General features: G+C 43.1%; 3 protein-coding genes across 3 annotated transcripts; all 3 read right to left on the bottom strand.

Annotated features, from left to right (window-relative positions):
* Positions 1-579: 579 nt before the first annotated feature.
* On the bottom strand, positions 580-1,518 carry LOC144325306 (olfactory receptor 10A4-like). The gene has a single exon (XM_077918113.1). The coding sequence runs from the start codon at positions 1,516-1,518 to the stop codon at positions 580-582; it is 939 nt and encodes a 312-aa protein (XP_077774239.1).
* A 6,191-nt stretch (positions 1,519-7,709) lies between these two features.
* LOC114583262 (olfactory receptor 13G1-like) lies at positions 7,710-8,657 on the bottom strand. The gene has a single exon (XM_028704600.2). It carries the CDS (start codon positions 8,655-8,657, stop codon positions 7,710-7,712), a length of 948 nt encoding a protein of 315 aa, XP_028560433.2.
* A 2,381-nt stretch (positions 8,658-11,038) lies between these two features.
* On the bottom strand, positions 11,039-22,088 carry LOC114583264 (vomeronasal type-2 receptor 26-like). Its single transcript, XM_077917990.1, has 5 exons — positions 21,798-22,088; positions 20,520-21,368; positions 19,792-20,019; positions 12,724-12,850; positions 11,039-11,949 (listed from the first exon to the last, which is right to left on the bottom strand). The coding sequence occupies exons 1-5, from the start codon at positions 22,086-22,088 to the stop codon at positions 11,039-11,041; spliced, it is 2,406 nt and encodes an 801-aa protein (XP_077774116.1).
* Positions 22,089-22,949: the final 861 nt, after the last annotated feature.

Below are 22,949 nucleotides of genomic sequence, written 5' to 3'. Positions count from 1 at the left end.
GCAGTGACACTAGTGAAGCAATAGGGCAGCAACCTCCACTTGCCTTATGCTGCTTCTGGGTGGTTGTGTGGCTGGAGGTGAGAGGAGGCAAGTGAGTAGGCAATGAGGATATCAGTGAGTGAGAGAGGGATCCATCCAGAGCGTCTTCTCCCAGGACTCCCCAAAGCCTGGAGTCATCGCTGGCAACCGCGGGGAGGTGGAGGAAAGGGAACAAAGAGGCATTGCAACTCACCCACCCAGCCAGCATTATTATGTAGCCACCCTCCATGCTGAACCTCAAACACATGACAAAGATCTCCTTATTCCAGCAGGTGTTTTAAGGAAATGTTCAGGCACCTGTTCAGTTTTATTGGTTTATTCTGTGTGATTTATTTTATGTACACTCCTTACAGATGCTAATGATTAGGTAGTATATAAATGCCTTAAATGTTATTGCTATTCTTATCATCTCAATTTCTTACCTGTCCTTCACTATAAAGTCCCTGGGCAGGTTATAACAATGTAAAAATACAGTATCAATGGATTCCTGCTGAAGTGCAACAGATAAATGGAACTGGTTTGATACAGCTAGATTATTATCTAAGGAAGACCTTCCTTCCTTGCTATTGATTTCTTGAAAGCAGCTTTTATCTCTTTGTTCCTCAGGCTGTAAATAATTGGGTTGAATGATGGTGTCACTACTGTGTAGAGGAGAGAGAGGATCCTGTCGCTGTCTAGGGAATAGACTGATTTGGGTCGAACGTAGGTGAAAGTGACAGTTCCGTAGAAAAGAGAAACGACAATGAGATGTGAGGAGCAGGTGGAGAAGGCTTTGTGTCTGTTCTTGGCTGAAGGCATCTTTAGGATGGTGGCGATGATGAGCATGTACGACAACAGGATGAGCAAGAATGGTACCAGGATAAAGAACACAGTTACCGTAGCAACTGCCACTTCATTCTTGAAGGTGTCGGTGGTAGCCAGTCTCAAAACGGGCAGAATATCACAGAAAAAATGGCTGATTCTGTTAGGGCCGCAATAGGGAAGAGTAAATATAGAAATGGACTGGCCCAAAGCCACCAAACTACCAATGGCCCATGAAACAGCAGCCAGCAGAGCACATTCTTTAGGGCTCATAATGCAGGAGTATTGCAGGGGTTTACAGATGGCAACGTAGCGGTCGAATGCCATGACAGAAAGAAGGCAACACTCAGTAATACCAAAGAGAATAAAGAAATACATTTGAATCCCGCAGCCTACAAAGGATATGGTCTGATTCTCTGACAGTAAATGTTCAAGCGTCTTTGGGATGATGGATGTGGTGTAGCCGATTTCCAAAAAGGACAAGTTCCGGAGGAAGAAGTACATTGGTGTGTGAAGTGTTGGCTCGGCAACCGTGATGATCAATATCAGGCTGTTCCCAATCAATGCCACCAAGTAGAATATTAGTACCAGCAAAAAAAGGAGAGCTTGCATGCTCTGGAAATCTGAGAAGCCCAAAAATACAATCTCAGTCAAACAGGACTGGTTGCCTCTTCTCATGTCATCATTCAGAGGGGTTCCTGGAGACATAACAAGAGCTGCAGATAAAGAGACGAGGGTTAGAATTACGGGCAACCCCTGATTTGTGTGGGATTGTGTTCGTGGCCCCCGTGTGCATTGGCGGAATGCACATAAGCCCACCCACCCTGCTACACCCTGTTCTGCCCCCCAGTTCCACCCCATTCTGCCCTCTTCTGGGTACAAAATGTTGGAGGTCACGAGTCAAGTGAATGCTTGCAAAATGGGCACCAGCCTGTAATTCAAGTTGCCTTAGGTATGTCAAATAGAAGATTTACACCCTGATTTTTCTGTTTTTACTCAGAGGTAAGTCTTGCTGAGTTCAATGGAACCAATCCCTTGGAAAAGTATGCAAGGGGTAACAGTTTTAGTATTTGTGAACAATGCATTTTGTGTGACTTTGCAGTCTTTCAACTAACCTAAGATCAACTCTTGTCGACATAAGAAGAGTCCTGCTGGATCTGACCAAAGGCCCCTCTCATCCAGTATCCGGTTCCCACAGTGACCAGCCAATGGGAAGCCTACAAGTAGGATACGAGCACGACAGAGCTCTCCCCACTTGTGATTCGCAGCAACTGGTATTTAGAGCCACACCACCCATAAGGCCAGTGTGGAGAGCCTTATCCTCCATGAATTTGTCTGAGACCCTTTGAAAGCCACCCAAGTTACCACACCTTGTGGTAGCGATTTCCATAGCTTAGCAATGCGCTGTGTGAATAAGTATTCCCTTTTGTCCGGATCTCAGGCTTATTTGTCAGAATTGCTCCTTTCAAATTTAAATGTGGTTTCTCTTGAATTCTAGGCACCTTTAAATTAATTTGAACTATACTGATCTATCAGTGCTTGGTTCAGATAGTGAGGAAGACTCCAATGAACTTCAGGTTCACCCCTTTAGTAAGTCTGGGATCACCTAATAAATAATTGATTGAGTAAGGATCCCAGCTGGGGAGTTTTGAGGTCATGTGCTAAAATATTTCGTAAACCTAAAGCGTTTTTCCCCCTGCACCATCTTCTTGACACAACAATGGAAACTTCCACTAATGTACAGTCATCTTGGGCCAGTAATGTGCAACCATTTCCATAAACAAATTCTGCAATAGCTACCTACGACATAACAAAAAGCCCCCCACAATACGTTGATCAATTTTCTACTTAAAAACCACTTAAACGCTATCTCCTTCCTTTTATGAGCGGAGGAACCAGCCAGCCAGCTGACCAAACAACCACACCCTTAGTTAACCTATGGTAGATAGACCTTACATTTCTGTTAGCTTTCTGATAATTTTCAGGTAGATGACAAATGTCCACTGAATAAAAACTGGAACTTCTGCACCATTCATTGGAAAGTCCAAGCACTGAAGAGTCTTTTGCTGCAATGCCGCTTCAGTCAGTACTATATCTGGAGAAGATATTTCTTCAGATACGGTACTTTGTCGGTTGCTGACATCATGGTACTAAGCATGGTTACAAAAGGGGATTTTAAATTCCCATTAGGTCCACGGAACCAGAATTCTAAAGGGACCTTACAAAGCCACGAGGCAAAGGCATTGTTAATTGCAGTAGGATTTGGTAAACAAATGGCAGGGGGAAGGTTGGGGAAGGAATCCATTGAGTATTTGGTTTCTGAGCAGACATCCTGCCAGTGTGATGATGAACCATACAAAACTGATGGGCAGAGTTCCATTTCCCCCCCATGCTTGGCGCTACAGAAAGTCAATCTTTTGTGTTTGGATTCTGTCAGGTCTCCTTTTCACTGCCATGTCTTCAATATTATCTGCTGCTCCCATCACTTAAATTCCAAGGTGTTTAATTAATTCATGACACAGATCTTTTATTTGGTGTTTCAGGGAAATATTGCAAATGTAATATATGTAAACTAAACAATATAAGTGACATTATAAAAATAACACAATTTAAAACTTTAAAACACTCAGTAACCTTAAGATATCCAGCAATCAGTCCAGTGCACTTATACTGTATCATTGGAATTCGTGAGATTGGTGAGTGTGAGAGATGGGGGCCATATCAGTGGTGGCCCCAAATTGTGGAACTCTCATTCAATTAATATTGGGTTGACACCTTCAGTTATGGCATTTGATAAAGTCTTGAAAATGTCTCTCTCCATAATTTTCTGTCCTTAAAAGAGTTTAGGTCAGATGTGGGGAACCTCAGGCCCAGGGACCCTCTCTGGGCCACCCTCCTCCAGCCCTCCCTGATTATGGTCCTACTTCATACCACAACTGTTTTTGCTTGGCTGAAATGTCTCCTTGAACTCTGACAAAATTTATATGAAAAGGCAAAACTTCTGGGGAAAGGGGCACAACTTATTCTGAAAAGGGGATGGAACCACTTGTCTTTTAGTTTGACATAAAGTAAGTCCTTTATTCTTCTCATATTGGCCACAAGTGGTACAATATTTGTGTAATATGTTCGAACAGCCTGGCCCCAAATCATTATTTGGGCTCCTGTACTATCTCAAACATCTTTAAAGACTTACGATAAAAACTCACTTAAAGTTTAACTCAGCTTCACCGTCTGATCATTTTAAATAACAGCATCATTCTAAAACAAAACATTTACCCTCAGTAGCATGGGGAGTTGAGGATGCTGCCTCAGAGTCTTCTGAGAGGGATTGCACTAGTGATTCTCTTCTCCAAGTTGATTTCTGATCTAAAATTGAACACTGGGCTATAGGGACAAAGCTCCAAAGTGATCAATTGAGCACTGTCCTTGTGGAATCAATGGAGAGTTTTAATTAACCCCTAGAGAAATTAAATTGAAGATGCAAATAACTTTCTTGTAATTCCAATGCGAGTCTAATGGGTCCTTCTAGGAACTCTTAGCATGCTTTGAAAAATGCAGTTTCTCGAGAGTTCTGGTTGCACAAGGATGGAAGACTGACGAAACCCCAACTAAAGAATCATGGCAAGAAAAATTGATGGACTATGCAGAACTGGCAAAACTGACATATAAGCTACGGGACAAGGGTAACTGTGACTTTAAGGATGAATGGGAACCTTTCACAAAGTATCTGAAGACGCAACAAAGCGAATTGGACTCCTTGGCAGGTTTTGAATAAACATCTACATTTTAATTTTTTTTACTGATAATAATCAGCTAAACAGTTTGAGGATCTATAGAACTTTGTAACATGAAGAAAATAGCAATATTAGAGAAACCAAAGACTGGAACTGAGGGAAGTCAGGAGGTGGGGTGGGGGGGTGGGTCCTGGGGGGGAGGGGGGAGGGAGGAAAAATGGGGGGGGGAATAAGGATATGTTTTTGGATAATATGTCTTGTTATAACTTTGAATAATTAAAAAAGAAAACAAAAGAAAACAAAGAACCTATATCAAGGAAGTCGGAAGTTGATGGAACATTTTTGTGGATTTGTAATGTATTGTTCTATTGTTTTTTTGTCTGTAAGGAAGGTATTGTGCTTCTTTTGTTTTGTTTTTTCAAGCTTTTGTTGTATGTGTAAGTGTTGATTTTAAACCAATAAAGATTAAAAATTTGTTTTAAAAAAAATGTCGTTTCCAGCAAGAATTCCCACATGGAAATGACAAAGGAGGAGAATGAATGTCACTGATTTAAACTAGACAAGGGAAGAATTGGACATATTCTGTGTAGGGCAGGGGAATAGTTTTCAGATCCAAAGTCACATTCCTTCCCAAGCAACCTTCCAGGGCCTACATGCCAGTTGTGGGTAAAAGTGGGTGTAAATTTTACCTTTGGACAGCGCGCTGGTTACGATGAATACTCTTACATGCCTTTCTATCATCCATCCAGGGAAGCAAGGAGCTTTATCAAAATAGAAAGACACATTCCAGCCAGGCAAGCACACCCAATGAGGGCAAAAAATAGGGCTGGTGAGTGATGTGGTCTGGGATAGAGGATGTAGCTGCAGAGGAGGTATAGCTTGGGAAAACTCTAAGATAGAGAAGACTGGGGGATCCTATTTGGACCCTACAGCTGAGGTTTATGTGTGTAGGTGAGGGTGTGGTGTGGTGGCACAAAGTTTGCATTTCATTCATTGTGCAAGTTGTAGTGTGGTTGCTTCATTTAGAAAATCTATTAAGTTAACGAATGTAAGCGAATCATCATCATCATCATCGGCTGTGTCCAATGCTAGTCAGAGTAGACCTACTGAAATTAAGGGAAATAGACAACTTAGGTTCATTAATTCATGCCAAATATGAAGGTTGAACTGTGACTCTTCCAGGGCAGCTCTCCATGGTGCTGAACTTCAGTTTTTGACTTCAGTCCACTGCAGGTTGAAGTTTGTGTTGACCAATCAAATTCCCACCAATAATGTGTGTGTTGTGTGAGTGCACGCGCAAAAAACAGGGGCCTGCAGAAACCTATGTAGAAAGTAGTGCATATACATATATGTAGAAAGTAGTGCATATACATTTATATGTATATATATAAATATGTATGTAGCCAACTGCTGCCTCTCTATATATATTTTAAGGCTTTTATATGCTATTTTCTCTTTTATGGTTTTATTTGCATAATGCCTAATAAAGGTTTGATAAGTAAGTAAGTAAGTAGTGCATGACGCAATTAGTAACCCAGATCCAGAGCCAGTGTTTATGACACGCCAATGGGATCTAGTGTTCTGGTTAAAATTCTTGAAGTGGTGCTAATGACATGTATTCTGTTCTTTGTTGATGTGATGTGTGCTGCATTTGCACATTAAAGCACTATCTAAATGAGAAAAATAGCAGATGTAGTGAAAGAAAGGTGCTTGCATAAAAGGGGTTATAAAAGGGCAAGGGGTGATATGGGGAGAGTCATTAGTGTGGTTTTCCTGTTTCTTTCTCATCCACCCAGCTTCAACAATCCTCTGGCCACCTTTATCTCTCTGTCAAGGTCTCTCTCTCCACCATATACTTTTATCTTCTGGAGTTCTACAACTGCCACATCACCATGCATCGCTGTTTATTTATGTTTTTAATGAATCACGTAAATATATGCATTTAATAAGGATGGTCACTGGAGGCAGCAAAGGTGCCTCTGGGTGCTCCATGGTGAGAGCAGGGAGCTCTAAGGGAAGAGTGTGTGTAATTTTGCCTCACCATGTAGTGTGAGCTTAAGTTGGGGAGATGACAGCAGGTTTGACTGCTACTGCTCCCTTTAAACATACAACAGCAACAGCAACAGCAACAGCAACAACTTTTTGTTTCTTATACCCCACCCATCTGACTGGGTTGCCCCAGCCACTCTGGGCAGCTTCCAACAAAAACACAGGAAACCACTCAACAACAACAAGAACACCAAACATTAAAAGCTACACTCTTGCATATCTGGTTGGTAGGGACTGTTATCTTTCTTGTATTACTACATTTTGGAACTACTAGTACTTATTATGGTCCACATATATTAGTTGTTTTCATTTATGCTATTGTTTTAAGAGATTGTTTTATCCAAGTGTTTTGCACTTCTATAAAACGTGGAATAATAATATTTTTTTGTATTTTTCGATGATGCTTTTATGATCATGCAAATCATCCAGAGGTTTCTTTGAAATATAGAACGGTATATAAAGTTATCTGCCTGCCTACCTAATTAACTGAATACATACATAACAGTAAATGAGCCAGCTCTGTGTTGAGCTGTGTTGAAGGTTACTTAGTAAGCAGGGATGTAGGGAAATCGCACCCTGCCTACTAAGTAAATTGCACAGCCATGTTCTAATAAACATTGAAGCTTAGTTTACGGATACAAATTTACAGGGAGCTGCTCTCTATTGTAACCAGTTGGGCCTTTCCCTAGGCATCAGTCACATTGGCCAAATGGATCTCCCTCAGGAATACACTGCTGTGTCTGCGTTTTATATCACTTGGTTATGTAGTATGACCAATCATAGTATTATTTATACTGCACACTTAGGGATATTCCTACAGCAACCCCCCAACTCTAGTTTTGATACTTTCCCAATTAGTATCGGGAAGGGCTGTGGCTCATACAAAAGATCTCAGGTCCAACTTTACAATTCTATGATTCCATCTATTTAGATATTACGTTTTTTTAACTACAAGCTGCTTCAGGCAATGTACATGGCTCTCACAACCTTATCCAATGTGATAGGTTTAGATGAGAGAAAACACTCAGAAGCTGAGTGAGACTTTAAAGCCAAGTCTCTCTCACTCAAAGTCCAGCACTCAAACCACTACCCAACACTAACTCTCAGCAGGGTTCTACTTGTGAGCTTCTTCAGTGCTTCTTTAACTTCTTTATTTCTCAAGGAATATATGACAGGGTTGAGCACAGGAGTCACCACTGAATAAAGGATAGCAATAACCTTGTCTTCTTCTTGGGATGCAGTTGAGGTAGGCCTGATGTATGTGTAGATGATGGTGGAAAAGTAGAAGCTGACAACAAGGAGGTGGGAAGAGCAAGTGGAGAAGGCTTTCTTCTTCCCTTCAGTAGATTGAATTCTAAAGATGGTATTCAGAATCAACAAATACGATGTTAGCGTCAGCAAACAGCTACCCATGGAGAAGACCGCATCAGCTACATAAGCCATGGCTTCATTGAGGCTGATGTCTGAGCAAGACAACATCAGCAAAGGAGGCAAGTTACAGAAGAAGTGGTTGATGATGTTGGAGTCACAGAAGGAAAGGCGAAGCACAAGCCCCGTGTGAACGGCAGAATTGATCATCCCCGCCACCCACACTCCAGCCACCACCCCGATGTACACTTCCCTCCTCATGATGACTGTGTACTGCAAAGGATGGCAGATGGCGATGAAGCGATCAAAGGCCATAAAGGAAAGCAGCAATATCTCTGTTCCCAGAGCCCACAAGAAAAAGTAGACCTGGGCTATGCAGCCGGAAAATGAGATGGTCTTCCTGGAGGCCAAAGTAGTCTGGAGCATCTTGGGAATTGTCACCGAGATACAAAACATGTTTGCTATGGACAAATGGATGAGCAGGAAATACATGGGGGTGTGGAGTTTGCGGCAAGTGCTTAAAGTGAAGATGAAGAGGAAGTTGGCTGACAAAGCAGTTGCATAGATTAAAGTGAATCCCCAAAATATGATTTTCTGATGTTCAGGGGAGCTGGATAAGCCGAGCAAAATAAAATCTTGAACTGCTGACTGGTTCTTCAGTTCCATGTGTCTGATAGTGCTGACTTGTCCAGATGAATAAATTTATTGGGACTTAACCTCAGGTCAAATTCATGAAGACAAATTCATAGAGGATGAACCATGATCTGGAACCCCCATGTTCAGAAACAGAACATTTTTCAGTATATTCACACATCTTCAGTGGGATCAGTAGGAAATAAGAACACAAAATTACATGGCTGTCAACTGTTGCAAGGCAGTCAAAAACTGCTGACAAAGACAAATAGAAGCATTTGAGGTGTGAATTTAGCAGTCTCTTGCAGCCTCCAGCCACTCCACTCCACAGCCCTTACCCTGTTAGGCTGTAAGTCAGGGATGGGGAACCTGTGGCTCTCCAGGTATTGCTGGACTACAGCTCCCATCATTGCTGATCATTGGCTACACTGGCTGGGAATGACGGGAGATGAAGTCCAATAGCACATGGAGGGCCACATATTTCCTTCCCATTCCTGCCAAAAGTTCTGTGGAAACCTACACTCCAGACATGTCTCATAGTAAGCTGGTGAGGTGGGTGTCACAAAAATAACAGTCTAGGACAGGGTTTCCCAAACTTGGATTTCCAGCTGTTTTTGGACTACAGTTCCCATTATCCCTGATTAGCTAGTGATGGTGGGAGTTGTAATCCATAAACAGCTGGAGACCCAAGTTTGGGAAACCCTGGTTTAGGACTACTATTGACCCACGGCCAAGGCTATCAACTTATTTTATAGCATGTCAACAGTATCTGGTCTTCGACACCTACTTCCTCTTACTTATGTGTAAAAACACATGCCAGTTTGAATTGCATATGCTGATCATTTAGACAAAGCATTTCCCCTTATAATAAAGAAAACATCTGCACCAGAATCTTCTGCTCTAAGTTTAAAATTAGCTCACCTGGAAGCAGCAGCAGGACCCAAATGCTCCACATACCTGAAGATGTGAGGCAAAATGAAACTTGTCTCATTGATGATGATCCCCACCCCTTTCTGCTAAGCCAGAGCAGAATGGAAGAATCAAATGGAGACACTAACAGCAAACATAAATAGTGAGTGAATGGTTCAAGTGCAGTGTTGGTGCCATAGGGACAAAACCCTCAGAGGCAGTCAAATTAGGAAGAGTCTAAGGATGTAAGGCTGCCATTGTGGAGAATTAGGATCATTGCTTCTGATTGCCTGGGAACCTCTGGGCCCAAGGAGGATGGTGTGGGCTATATATATATATATTTAGTATCAGATGTATATCCAACGTTTCCTCTGAGGAGCGCAAATGTGGTTATTTACCTTCTCCATTTTATCCTCACAACAACCCTGTAAGGTAGGTTTTGCTGCAAGATAGTGACCCCAGGTCACCCAGTGAGCTTCATGGCTGCGTGGGGATTTGAACCCTGACCATAGTAAGGGCACAGAGAATCCAAGCACATTGTCCAACTGGAAATTCCACATGGTAGGTATGTAGTTCTAAAGAGTATAACCCTCTGAGAACTTCAGCTTTTTCTGTACAGTCATATTTATACAATCCACTGCTTTCTCCCAAGTATAGGACATTGTTAAAAAATGTGTTTTAAAGAAGCATTATCCTTATTACATCTCAAACAAAATGCTGTTTTAGTTAATACAAATCAAACATTATTTGTTGAATAGGTTATCATTTAAGGTGCACTGACACCCCTGTAATAGAAGTTAAAAACTCTGTCCAGTTGTTTAGGCAATACAGGAGCCACCTTTATTTCATTTATATATTCATATCTGCATATCAAATTGATTTATTTTGCGTGCGTTTGTATGTATGTATATTTGTATACACACACACACACACACACACACAGAGAGAGAGAGAGGGTTTCTAAAAAAAGTGTCTCAGAAGCTGAAAATGCAGCTGGCCAAAGCAAAGTTGCTAACAAATGTTGAAGCTGTAGATGTTACTATTTGGTTACATCCAATAGCTGATATTTATCTCATAACACACAGAATGCTAAAAATTCATCTTCATCATCTATCGATTGATCCAAAGTCAATATACCCGCTTCCATCTAATTTTTGCATATCACCATCTTTTCCTCATTTTTTTAAAGTTGGGTTTCTCATAGGAAAAGGGGTCAAATCTATTTTCATTAGGCTTTGCATTCTATATCTTTCTAACTGATGTTATTGTTTCCAGAGATTATTATTAACAAAATGGTCTCAACATAAAGTGTGGTGATTAGTGTGTTGTACTACGAGCTAGGAAAACTGGGTTCAAATTCCCATTCAACTATGGCTCAGATACCATCTCTCAGTCTATCCTACCATGAACTCATTGGATGGAAGACAAGAAGGGAAATAAAAAGAAATTCAACATCTCCTTGCCAGAACATAAGCTCCCTGGCTAACGGCATCTCTTTCAACCTCTCAACTATGGTCATCCTTCTTCCTTACTAATCTCTCTTTACTGTTCATCTCAGGTCTAAGTATAATGATGTAGATTTTGGGGAGGAAGATGCAACCCAGTAAGCCAGCAGTAGAGGCCAAGATGGAGAAGATCTCCACAGCCACCATGTATTTCCCTTTGGTGCTCAGATAAGTGGGGACAAAGGACAGCCAAACACTGCAGAAGACCAGCATGCTGAAGGTAATCAACTTGGCTTCATTGAAAGTATCAGGCAACTTCCTGGCAAAGAAAGCCACAGAGAAGCTCACAATGGCCAAAAGACCCATGTAGCCGAGAATAAAGTGGAACATGACGTCGGAGCCTTCATTGCACTGCACTATGATCTGCCCATCCTGGGAGTGCAGGTCAAACTCTGGGAATGGGGGAGAGGATGCCAGCCACCCAAGACAGATGCCAGCTTGAATGAGAGAACAGAAGGCGATAAGGGATCCTGCCAGCCTCTTCCCAAGCCATTTCCTCAGGCTGTTCCCAGGCTTGGTCACCATGAATGCCAGAACCACAGTGAGGGTTTTGGCTAACACACAAGCAACAGCAATGGAGAAGACGATGCCAAAGACGGTTTGCCTCAAGACACAGGTCACCTTTGTAGGCCTGCCAATGAATAAGAAGGAGCAGAGAAAGCAGAGAAGCAGAGAAGAGAGCAAGGTGCAGGTGATGTCCCAGTTGTTGGCTTTGACAATGGGAGTGTTCCAGTGCAGACCGAAGGTCCCCATCACAACAACTGTGACCAGAGAAAGCAGGAGAGCCAAGGAGGCCAGCATTGCCCCCAAGGGCTCCTCATAGGATAGGTAGCTTATTTTTTTCGGAATACATTGGTCCTGAAAGGCATTTGGGTAGTGATCATCTGGGCATTTCTCACATTGATCTGCATCTGAAAATGAGAAGCATGCTTTTAGCATTTCTGGAAGCGATACTTATTAATATTATTGATACCGTCTGTTATGCGGTACACAAAACATATTACTGAACTGATGAACCAAAGTCTACTTTCGCAACTAAGTGATGGTTCCTCCATGAGCACCTCAGCTGTACTAATCAATCCATTCATATTTATTTGTCAGGCTTTGTGTATACTGATTGATTTCAGTCTTTCCCCCTTAAACATGTCTATCTCTGCATCCAGCCCCATGTCTTTGCATTTCAAAGCTTCTGGCCCAAGTGTTTCTTTTTTGCACTTTCCATAATTGAATTTGGGAGTGGATGAAACAGCTAGGTAGCCTGTCATTTGCTCACTGGGAAAATCTATATTTGACAAGAAAGAACTGTGCCTAAGGACTGAAACTGTACGGATACAATAGAGAAAATTGTTCACAAGTTGTTAATCACAGAAGATGAAAATTGATTGGCTGCAGGTTCAATGTTGACAAAAAGGGAATCTATGGGGTGCAATCCTAATTATTTCTTCCCAGATGTATGTCATCTTGATTTCAATGGTAGTTACTCCCATGTGAACGTTATTTCACACAATATACTCTTGAATGGCTATCCAAAGGGGAGGAGAGAGGAAAGGACAATATGTATCAGTAACATATAAACACATGTGCTTGGGATCTATGACAGAAAATAAGCAGACATAATAAGACTAAGAAATCAATGTCGAAGTTGGATAGGAAGAATTCCAGTTGACTTGGGTTCCTTCACTTACCCTTCTGGACTGAAATCCTCCCTTTAGGGCACTGAACACAATCATAGCAACAGATTTGCTTTCCCTGCTGGGGAAACATACTCTGTCCAGGGTGGCAGCTCTCAACACAGGTGGAAATGGGCAGCATCTAATGGGAATGACAAGCAAGGGATTTTGAATGGAATAAATCTTATTGTCGTCTATGTCCGCTTTGCAGCTGAAAGGTCACAGGACTGAAATTAGAGGATGGCTGTCAAGCACATGCTCCCTGGGCAAGCACCAGGCCCCCTGATAAAGATACTTTGTGCTGTCACTTAACCATTTGGCCAGCCCAGCACATGTCTGAATGGCAAAGAGAAGCTTGTGCCAACCTTCTCCCTCTTGATTGATTGATTCCTCATAACCCAATGCTGATTCCCTCCTGGAGGGAGACGAGAGCTGGAATAAGGAGCCGGCAGCAGATGCTGCTTCTCCTTCTTACCAAATGTACTTGAACTTTCAGATTAAACTATACAATGCAGGTAGGTGTTACTTACATTGCTAATACATCTTAGGTATATTTTTATCTCAGATAAATACTGTTACAGACTGACAGCAGCACAAGAGAACATTCCTGCTGCTCTAACTGTTTAGACTGCTCATAACTGCCATAGCTGTAGAAATTGACATAACTATTCCCTCTTAAAATGTACAGGGTTTTTTGTGGGCGGCTATTGGGTTTTTTATTTTCATTATGCATTATGTATGTATTCATTATGTATTTTGTGGTTTTATACGTTGATCTTATTCTGGGAACCGTCCTGAGACCTCTGGGTATAGGGCGGTATATAAATTCAATCCATCCATCAACTACCTCAGGCCTATGACAGCACAGCATTCAATAGCCTTCTGAGCATTAGCCCTTTCCTTAGCATTGATACTTTCATTCCCCAAATAGGGTCTTACTATCACATGTGGCGGACCTGCATAATTATAAGTGAATTTTGGAATAACATATATGACGAATTCAAGAAATTATTTAAACTTACAATCAAAAAAAGGCCGGAGATTTTCCTATTAGGAATATTGCCAATGGAAATCAAGCAAAACACAAGACCACTGTTTATGTACGCAATCATGGCTGCAAGAATACTTGTAGCCAGAAGTTGGAAATGTGAAACAACACCAACAGTAACAGATTGGCAAACACTCATGACTGATGTAATGGTTCTAGGGGTTGCTCGTGCGTAAGCAGGTGCCTATCTCCCTGGCTGGGTGCAAACACCTGGCTGGGCTGCCAAAGTGAACCTCTTCTGTCCGGGCAGCCACTCACCCGTGGCTGACTCAATCGCTGGCAGAATCCGTGAGTGGGCGTTTCTTAAACTTCTTCCAGCAAAGAAGTTCTTTGATGCCTAGTCGCCGCCTACCCTCTCTGCGCGAAAGCCTTCTGCGCAGGGAGGGCGTGGGCACCGGAGGACCCCTACTCTCCCCGCTGGTCCCAGGCAAGGAGTCATGGGACCGCCTCGCCACTTCCCCCACCTGCCCCCCTTCTCCACTGGTGCTACGCTGATTCTCTTCCCCAGAAGATGGGCTGCTCCTACCGATCCCTGGACGCTCTCTGGAATCCCTCTGGCTTTTGCGCTCCCCCTCCAGTACTGATGGCAGTTCCCCGACAACCGAGTATTTCCAATTAGCAAAGCTGACTGGAAAAATCAGAACAAAAAAAAAATTCCTTCCAGTAGCACCTTAAAGACCAACTAAGTTAGTTCTTGGTATGAGCTTTCGTGTGCATGCACACTTCTTCAGATACACTGAAACAGAAGTTGCCAGATCCTTCTATATAGTGAGAGGGTGGGGAGGGGTATTACTCAGAAGGGTGGTGGGAATGGGTGATTGGCAGATAGCTGTGATGAGCCTGTTGACGACTCTTAACGACTGCAATAGGTCTTACAGGAAAAAGCAAGGGGTGAGAAGGTGAAAAATGGCTTTGTCATGTATAATGAGATAAGAATCCAATGTCTTTGTTCAGACCAGGTTTCTCCATGGTTTTAAGTTTGGTAATGAGTTGCAATTCAGCAGCTTCTCTTTCCAGTCTATTTCTGAAATTCCTTTGTAGTAAAACAGCTACTTTGAGATTTTGTATAGAATGTCCTGGGAGATTGAAGTGTTCTCCTACTGGTTTCTCTGTCTTGTGATTCTTGATGTCAGATTTATGTCCGTTTATTCTTTGGCGTAAGGTTTGGCCTGTTGTCCAATATAGAGAGCTGAAGGACACTGTTGGCATTTGATGGCATACACAATGTTAGACGATGAGCAATTAAATAGTCCCGAGATGGTATGTGTGATGTTGTTGGGGCCAGTAATGGTGTTGTCCGGGTGTATGTGGCAGCAAAGTTGGCATCTGGGTTTATTGCAGGCTCTGGTGCCAGTGTCCGTATTAAGTCTGGTTGTAGTATTATTGTGGGTTAGGAGTTGTTTAAGATTGGGTGGCTGTCTGTAGGCAATGAAAGGTCTTCCTCCCAGAGCTTGAGAAAGAGAACTGTCATTGTCCAGGAGAGGTTGTAGATCTCTGATGATGCGTTGTACTGTTTTAACTTGGGAGCTGTATGTGATGACTAGAGGTGTTCTGTTATTTTCTTTTTTGGGTCTGTCTTGCAGCAAGTTCTCTCTGGGTATCAGTCTGGCTCTGTTGATCTGTTGTCTAACTTCATCTGCTGGGTATTTTAGTTCTAAAAAGGTTTGCTGTAGATCTCTTAGGTGAGAGTCTCTGTCTGTAGAATTGGAACAGATACGGCTGTAACGTAGTGCCTGGCTATATACAATGGACTGTTTGGTATGTTTGGGATGGTAGCTAGAGGCATGTAGATATGTCTGTCGGTCAGTTGGTTTACGGTATAAGGTGGTGTCTATGCGCCCATCCTGTATTTTTATAGTAGTGTCCAAAAAATGTATTTCTTGCATAGATTGATTCATTGTTAGGTTGATTGTGGGGTGAAAATCATTAAATTTCTGGTGGAAGGTGTCCAGGGTCTGTTGACCATGTGTCCAGATGATAAAAATATCGTCAATGTATCGCAGGTACAAGAGAGGTTTGAGTGGGTAGGAGTTTAGGAAACGTTGTTCTAAATCTGCCGTGAAGATGTTGAGACTCTCACCTAAGAGATCTACAGCAAACCTTTTTAGAACTAAAATACCCAGCAGATGAAGTTAGACAACAGATCAACAGAGCCAGACTGATACCCAGAGAGAACTTGCTGCAAGACAGACCCAAAAAAGAAAATAACAGAACACCTCTAGTCATCACATACAGCTCCCAAGTTAAAACAGTACAACACATCATCAGAGATCTACAACCTCTCCTGGACAATGACAGTTCTCTTTCTCAAGCTCTGGGAGGAAGACCTTTCATTGCCTACAGACAGCCACCCAATAATAATAATAATAATAATAATTTATTATTTATACCCCGCCCATCTGGCTGGGTTTCCCCAGCCACTCTGGGCGGCTTCCAACTGAATATTAAAAACAGTACAGCATCAAACATTAAAAACTTCCCTAAAGAGGGCTGCCTTCAGATGACTTTTAAAAGTAAAATAGTTGTTTATTGCTTTGACATCTGCTGGGAGGGCGTTCCACAGGGCAGGAGCCACTACCGAGAAGGCCCTCTGCCTGGTTCCCTGTAACCTTACTTCTCGCAATGAGGGAACCGCCAGAAGGCCCTCGGCGCTGGACCTCTGTGCCCAGGTTGAACGATGGGGGTGGAGACGCTCCTTCAGGTATACTGGACCGAGGCCGTTTAGGGCTTTAAAGGTCAGCACCAACACTTTGAATTGTGCTCGGAAACGTACTGGGAGCCAATGCAGATCTCTCAGAACTGGTGTTATGTGGTCCCAGCGGCCACTCCCAGTCACCAGTCTAGCGGCCGCATTCTGGATTAATTGCAGTTTCCGGGTCACCTTCAAAGGTAGCCCCACGTAGAGCGCGTTGCAGTAGTCCAAGCGGGAGATAACTAGAGCATGCACCACTCTGGCAAGACAGTCTGCGGGCAGGTAGGGTCTTAGCCTGCGTACCAGGTGGAGCTGGTAAACAGCTGCCCTGGACACAGAATTAACCTGTGCCTCCATGGACAGCTGTGAGTCCAAAATGACTCCCAGGCTGCGCACCTGGTCCTTCAGGGGCACAGTTACCCCATTCAGGACCAGGGAATCCCCCACACCTGCCCGCCCCCTGTCCCCCAAAAACAGTACTTCTGTCTTGTCAGGATTCAGCCTCAATCTGTTAGCCGCCATCCATCCTCCAACAGCCTCCAGGCACTCACACAGGACCTTCACCGCCTTCACTGGTTCTGATTTAAAGGAGAGGTAGAGCTGGGTGTCATCTGCATACTGATGAACACCCAGCCCAAACCCCCTGATGATCTCTCCCAGCGGCTTCATATAGATATTAAAAAGCATGGGGGAGAGGACGGAACCCTGAGGCACCTCACAAGTGAGAGCCCAGGGGTCTGAACACTCATCCCCCACCACCACTTTCTGGACACGGCCCAGGAGAAAGGAGCGGAACCACCGTATAACAGTGCCCCCAGCTCCCAGCCCCTCTAGATGGTCCAGAAGGATGTTATGGTCGATGGTGTCAAAAGCCGCTGAGAGATCCAGCAGAACTAGGAAACAGCTCTCACCTTTGTCCCTAGCCCGCCGGAGATCATCAACCAGCGCGACCAAGGCAGTTTCAGTCCCATGGTGAGGCCTGAATCCCGATTGGAAGGGATCCAAATGGTCCGCATCCTCCAGGCGTGCTTGGAGTTGTCTGGCAACCACCCGCTCAATCACCTTGCCCAAGAATGGTAAATTTGAGACTGGGCGATAGTTGGCCAAATTGGCTGGGTCTAAAGATGTTTTTTTAAGAAGCGGTTTAATGACCGCCTCTTTCAGCGGGTCTGGGAAGGCTCCCTCATAGAGGGAAGCATTCACCACCCCGCAGAGCCCATCGCCCAGCCCTTCCCGGCTCGCTTTTATCAGCCAGGATGGGCAAGGATCCAGGAGACAGGTGGTCGGTTTCACTTGTCCAAGCAGCCTGTCCACATCCTCGGAGGTAACAGATTGGAATTGATCCCATGTAACAGGACCAGACAGAACTCTAGCACTCTCCCACCCTGGCCCTGCTCCCACGGTGGAGTCTACCTCCTTCTGAATCTGAGCGACTTTATCTGCAAAAAACTTTGCAAAAGCATTGCAGGAGATCTTGGGGTCCCTACCAGGCCCCGGTGGTGCAGGTGGTTCCGATAGATTGCGAACTACCTGAAAAAGTCTCCTGCTGCTGTTTTCTGCAGATGCAATGGAGGCGGTGAAGATCTTAAACAACTCCTAACCCACAATAATACTACAACCAGACTTAATACGGACACTGGCACCAGAGCCTGCAATAAACCCAGATGCCAACTTTGCTGCCACATACACCCGGACAACACCATTACTGGCCCCAACAACATCACACATACCATCTCGGGACTATTTAATTGCTCATTGTCTAACATTGTGTATGCCATCAAATGCCAACAGTGTCCTTCAGCTCTCTATATTGGACAAACAGGCCAAACCTTACGCCAAAGAATAAACGGACATAAATCTGACATCAAGAATCACAAGACAGAGAAACCAGTAGGAGAACACTTCAATCTCCCAGGACATTCTATACAAGATCTCAAAGTAGCTGTTTTACTACAAAGGAATTTCAGAAATAGACTGGAAAGAGAAGCTGCTGAATTGCAACTCATTACCAAACTTAAAACCATGGAGAAACCTGGTCTGAACAAAGACATTGGATTCTTATCTCATTATACATGACAAAGCCATTTTTCACCTTCTCACCCCTTGCTTTTTCCTGTAAGACCTATTGCAGTAGTTAAGAGTCGTCAACAGGCTCATCACAGCTATCTGCCAATCACCCATTCCCACCACCCTTCTGAGTAATACCCCTCCCCACCCTCTCACTATATAGAAGGATCTGGCAACTTCTGTTTCAGTGTATCTGAAGAAGTGTGCATGCACACGAAAGCTCATACCAAGAACTAACTTAGTTGGTCTTTAAGGTGCTACTGGAAGGATTTTGTTTTGTTTTGACTATGGCAGACCAACACGGCTACCTATCTGTAACTGGAAAAATCAGGGGAGCCTTAAATCAAAAAGTATACGGAGAATGGAAAATATTTAAGGAATATATAAGACTATATTGTAAAAATGATACCATCATAGCAGAACTGAATGATATTTGTGTACAATAAATAATGGAATAAACATCTTAGAGGAATATATGGAAAAAGATATAAAACAAACTGTGCGACAAAACCAAGACACTAGAAAAAGTATAATGAGTACGATTGGAAGTCTTTTACAGAAAACTTTAGTGGAAAAGACATGATGTTGTATAAATATTTGGTTCTTTTAATTGTCCTTTTTTCTTTTCTTGTTGCTTTTAAACCCCTTTTCGCCCTTTTTGAGGTGACTAATCCCTTTTTTCTCCTTTTTTCTCCTTTTTTCTTTTTTGTGCTTAATTTTGTTATACTTACCTTTATTGTATGATTGTATTTTAAATTAATAAAGATTTATTCAAAAAACCAAAAACAAGAATTATGGCCAAGCCTGCATGGAGTTTGGCCTCACCATCAGCCTGATGGAGACCAACATCCTGGGACAGGATATCACTGGCACTCCATCCATCAACATTAGTGACACCACACTTCAGGTGGTGGATGATTTTCTTTCTACTTGGGCTCTGCCTGGCAGAGATTGTTGCCAACAACACATTTTGGAGGACAACAGTCCCTTTTCAAGAGCTTTAAACACTTGCAGATTCCTTACTCAGAAATACCTTGTTCTGAACACTGAGCTCCAAATTAGCTTCAAACTAGCTTTGGATCAACAAATTTGAACAAAAGAAACAAAAACAGTATTTTATCAGTGAGTACCAGAGCTTCGCTCCTCACAATTCTCCTTTGTAGCCATCACTGTTTTCCTGGATCTCTTGATCTTCTCATAAAAGATGATGATGATGATGATGATGATGATGATGATGATGGAAGAGGATAAAAAAATAAAAAATGGTCACACGCACCTGCTTGAACTTGGGATTCCATGCGATGGCACTTCCATCCACTGTGAACTCTTTTCCTGGGGGGGCCTGAGGGTCCACCCTCCCCACTCGGACTCTCTGGAAGGACTCATTGGGATATGTGACCAAGTTGAGGAGATCATAGCCACCTGCCTGCTGCCCCTTCTCATCCAAAGAGATTTCTTCCCCAGCACTGTTGTTGAAGTGGATGTTCTTCAGAAAGGAGTGGAGCTAGATTGCAAGAGGAAAAAAGACACAGACCTTGTAGGCTAATACACACTCTCTCTCTCTCCCATTTGGCAGGTGGACCTTTGGATTCTTACTACATTTTATCATATATACTTCATAAAAATTCCCCCATTAACATGTGAAACTGCCATGTGCTGAGTGCAATCATTGGTCTCTGTAGCCCAGAACTGTCTACTCTAAATTGCCACAGTGCTATATGGCATACATTAGAGGTTTCAACCCAGTTCTTATAACAGAGGACACTTCTGGTCCTTGTGCAGCTCCAAGTAGGAGAATCCTGGGATAGATTAATTTAACAAGCTTTGAATGTGCAGCATGCAAAGCATTTGGTCTTTCGCTGAGATCAAGTCCCTCCCAATGATAGAGCTCACCAGGGAAAATCCCCAAGGCCCATCCTCCATGCCAGGGCTCAGAGGTGCAACATATGAATCAGTAATAATAACTCTTGTGCTTCTAACATTGAGGAGAGTAGTTGACAGTACCTGCCAGGGCTGAACTTTCTGCTGTCTCCATTTCTCACCCAGTACTTTCAGTTTGGTTCTTGAGGAATACATGCTATGGAGAGCATGTGCTATTGCATGGACGGCATTGTAGATGGTGTAGCTCTGGCTGGACATTTCCATTTCAAACACGGGTCCAGTGAGTTTCTCCAGCTTCTCCCTCCCAGTGCAGGGTCCCTGAGTTGTGTCAATTAGATTGTGAACTGGGAATGAACAGAGAAATGCACTGGCCCAGAACTGCTGGATGAAATAAAGATTTGGCTGCCATGGATTTATGGTCTGTAGAAAGTCCTGAAACCCAGGAACTGGATTTGAATGGAGTGTAAATGACAAAGTGCCATTGAAGGATATGGAAGGAAAATTGCCTCCAACCAGCACTGCAGTGAAATCCCATTGAGCTGTTGTAATCCAGACCCTCTCCACTGGGTACATAGACAAAATCTCAAAGGAGACTAAAATCAGTCTCAAACCCTCTAGAGACTGACTGTCTCCATAGACAAGAATCACATTCATTTGCTGCCGTGTGAGAACATACATGATTGGTCTCAATTTTTCTTGAAGTAGCTCATAAGGTAAAAATACTGTCACTAGTGGGATCACCAGTGTCCAAGAAATGCAAAGATTATTTTGGAAAAGCCTTGGTCTGAGAGTACGAAGGAAGGTTTCTCCACTGTCATCATCTGAAACAAGGAGGCCAATCCAGTTCCACCCAAACTTCCTGAGTAGCCAGACAATGCCACCATACTGAGCTTCTTCATTGGGGACCATTTGGAAGAAGGAAGGGAAGCGCCTTTGGTCACTCAGCCCTGGATCCAAGGAGCCATAGCTGAGCTAAAGGAAAAGGCAATCTTTTTCTAGGAATCCGAAAACCATCCATTTGTTCCTAGAAAGAATACTTCTGTATTGTTGTAGTTATCCACCTGGTCTTACTTTTCTAAGTATATAGCCCTGGTGTCATTAGTTTTCAGGCCAGGAGAAGTTTCTAAGCAGGAAGCTGGATGCTCCTATGATAACATGATTTGTGGAATGGCCAGGTTTGGAAGAACCAGAGCTTGGATTATTAGTATTATGGGTTTATCCCCCCCCCCAAATCCCAATGCTTGGAGGCTTTAACATAATCATGTACCCATACCAAGTCTAATGTAGGAAACAAGTGTAGAAAACATACCGTATTAGGATTGAAAGCTAACATGGATGCTCTTTTGGGGTTTTCTGTCTATGTCTGCCCTTGTGGTTTTATCTATGTATCTACACACATACCTGTGGAATCTTGTAGGTGTTTAATATATTGGCCATCTCAATGGAGTTTTGGGAGGTGAGCCCTCCAACGACGGCAATTAATCTATCTTCCCCATTACAGTGGTAATTGGGGGGATTTCGTTGTCCCATGAAAAGAAGAGCAAGAGTGTTCCAACAAGTTAGCAAAGGATTAAAAGCATTCTCATAAAATGTTGATCCCAGTGTGATGTTGGAGAAGAATTTGGCATGCTTGTTGATCTCTTGCATGGCAAAGATGAAGGCAAGAACATGCTGGAAGTTTTTTGGGATCATTCTGCAATGAGACGAAGAATGACTGCAACACTGGCGGAAGAGAAACAACTGTGTTTCAGTTTTGATTTGAGAATCCACGTACCTTGAATGTTGCAACCCATAGGAAGGGAACATTATATTCAAACTAATGAAACTAGAGCAGTCTCCTTATATATTTTGATTAGATTTATGTAAATGGTGAATTCAAAGGGATTCATTGTCGTGCTGTTGATGAATTTGTGGGTTTGGATATGGGAAACCCAGAAATAAAAAGCTGTTAAGTTCTTCTGTTAACCCCTTTTGCCTCTCTCTTAAACACAATGTCCATGCCTACCTCTTGTTCTGCTGCTTTGTCCACCACACCTCCCTTCCATTTCCGAACCATGAAGTATTCATGGGAATGTGTTCTTAATTCAACCTGTAGAACAACCATTGAGTATACCAGTGTGCTCCAAAACACAAGGGCTTTTTACCCTTGTGTAAAAAGCCTCCCCCCAAAAAGCCTCCCCCCCCAAAGCATTGCGATTCAAATGGTGTGCATGCACTGTGTCATGTGATCCGTTATGTCCAAATATTTGAGAGGAAGCATCCCCTTGGCTTTCATAAAAGTGGCTCTCACAGAAATATGATTTAAGCTGCATTCCGGTTGCAGCCACTTATAAGTCAGTGGTGATTACTTCAGAGTAGATATGCATAGGTTTGCCCTTTTTGATTAGAAGCCAATGCATGCTGGGGGGTGGGGGTGGAGTGAGGCGTACTTGGCATAGGGATGGGTTGCAAAATCTATGGGTTTCAAGCAGCTTGAAAACCTGAACTAGGTTGTGGATGGAGCCCATATGGGCAAAAAGCAGGGGCTATCCAGGAAACAAACTTAAGCTCTTT

The sequence above is a fragment of the Podarcis muralis genome, chromosome 13 (genome assembly GCF_964188315.1).
Source record: "Podarcis muralis chromosome 13, rPodMur119.hap1.1, whole genome shotgun sequence".
NCBI lineage: Eukaryota > Metazoa > Chordata > Lepidosauria > Squamata > Lacertidae > Podarcis > Podarcis muralis.
Note: the sequence above shows the minus strand (reverse complement) of the source record. Positions and strands in the feature narration are given on the sequence as shown.

Excerpts from the sequence above, each read along its gene's own strand:
- LOC114583262 (XM_028704600.2), bottom strand. The coding sequence starts at position 8,657 with ATGGAACTGAAGAACCAGTCAGCAGTTCAAGATTTTATTTTGCTCGGC.
- LOC114583264 (XM_077917990.1), bottom strand. The coding sequence starts at position 22,088 with ATGATCCCAAAAAACTTCCAGCATGTTCTTGCCTTCATCTTTGCCATG. Across the intron at positions 21,369-21,797 it reads ACACCTACAAGATTCCACAG|CTCAGCTATGGCTCCTTGGA; the intron begins GTATGTGTGTAG and ends CTTTTCCTTTAG. Across the intron at positions 11,950-12,723 it reads GAGGATTTCAGTCCAGAAGG|ATGCAGATCAATGTGAGAAA; the intron begins GTAAGTGAAGGA and ends TCTCATTTTCAG.
- LOC144325306 (XM_077918113.1), bottom strand. The coding sequence starts at position 1,518 with ATGAGAAGAGGCAACCAGTCCTGTTTGACTGAGATTGTATTTTTGGGC.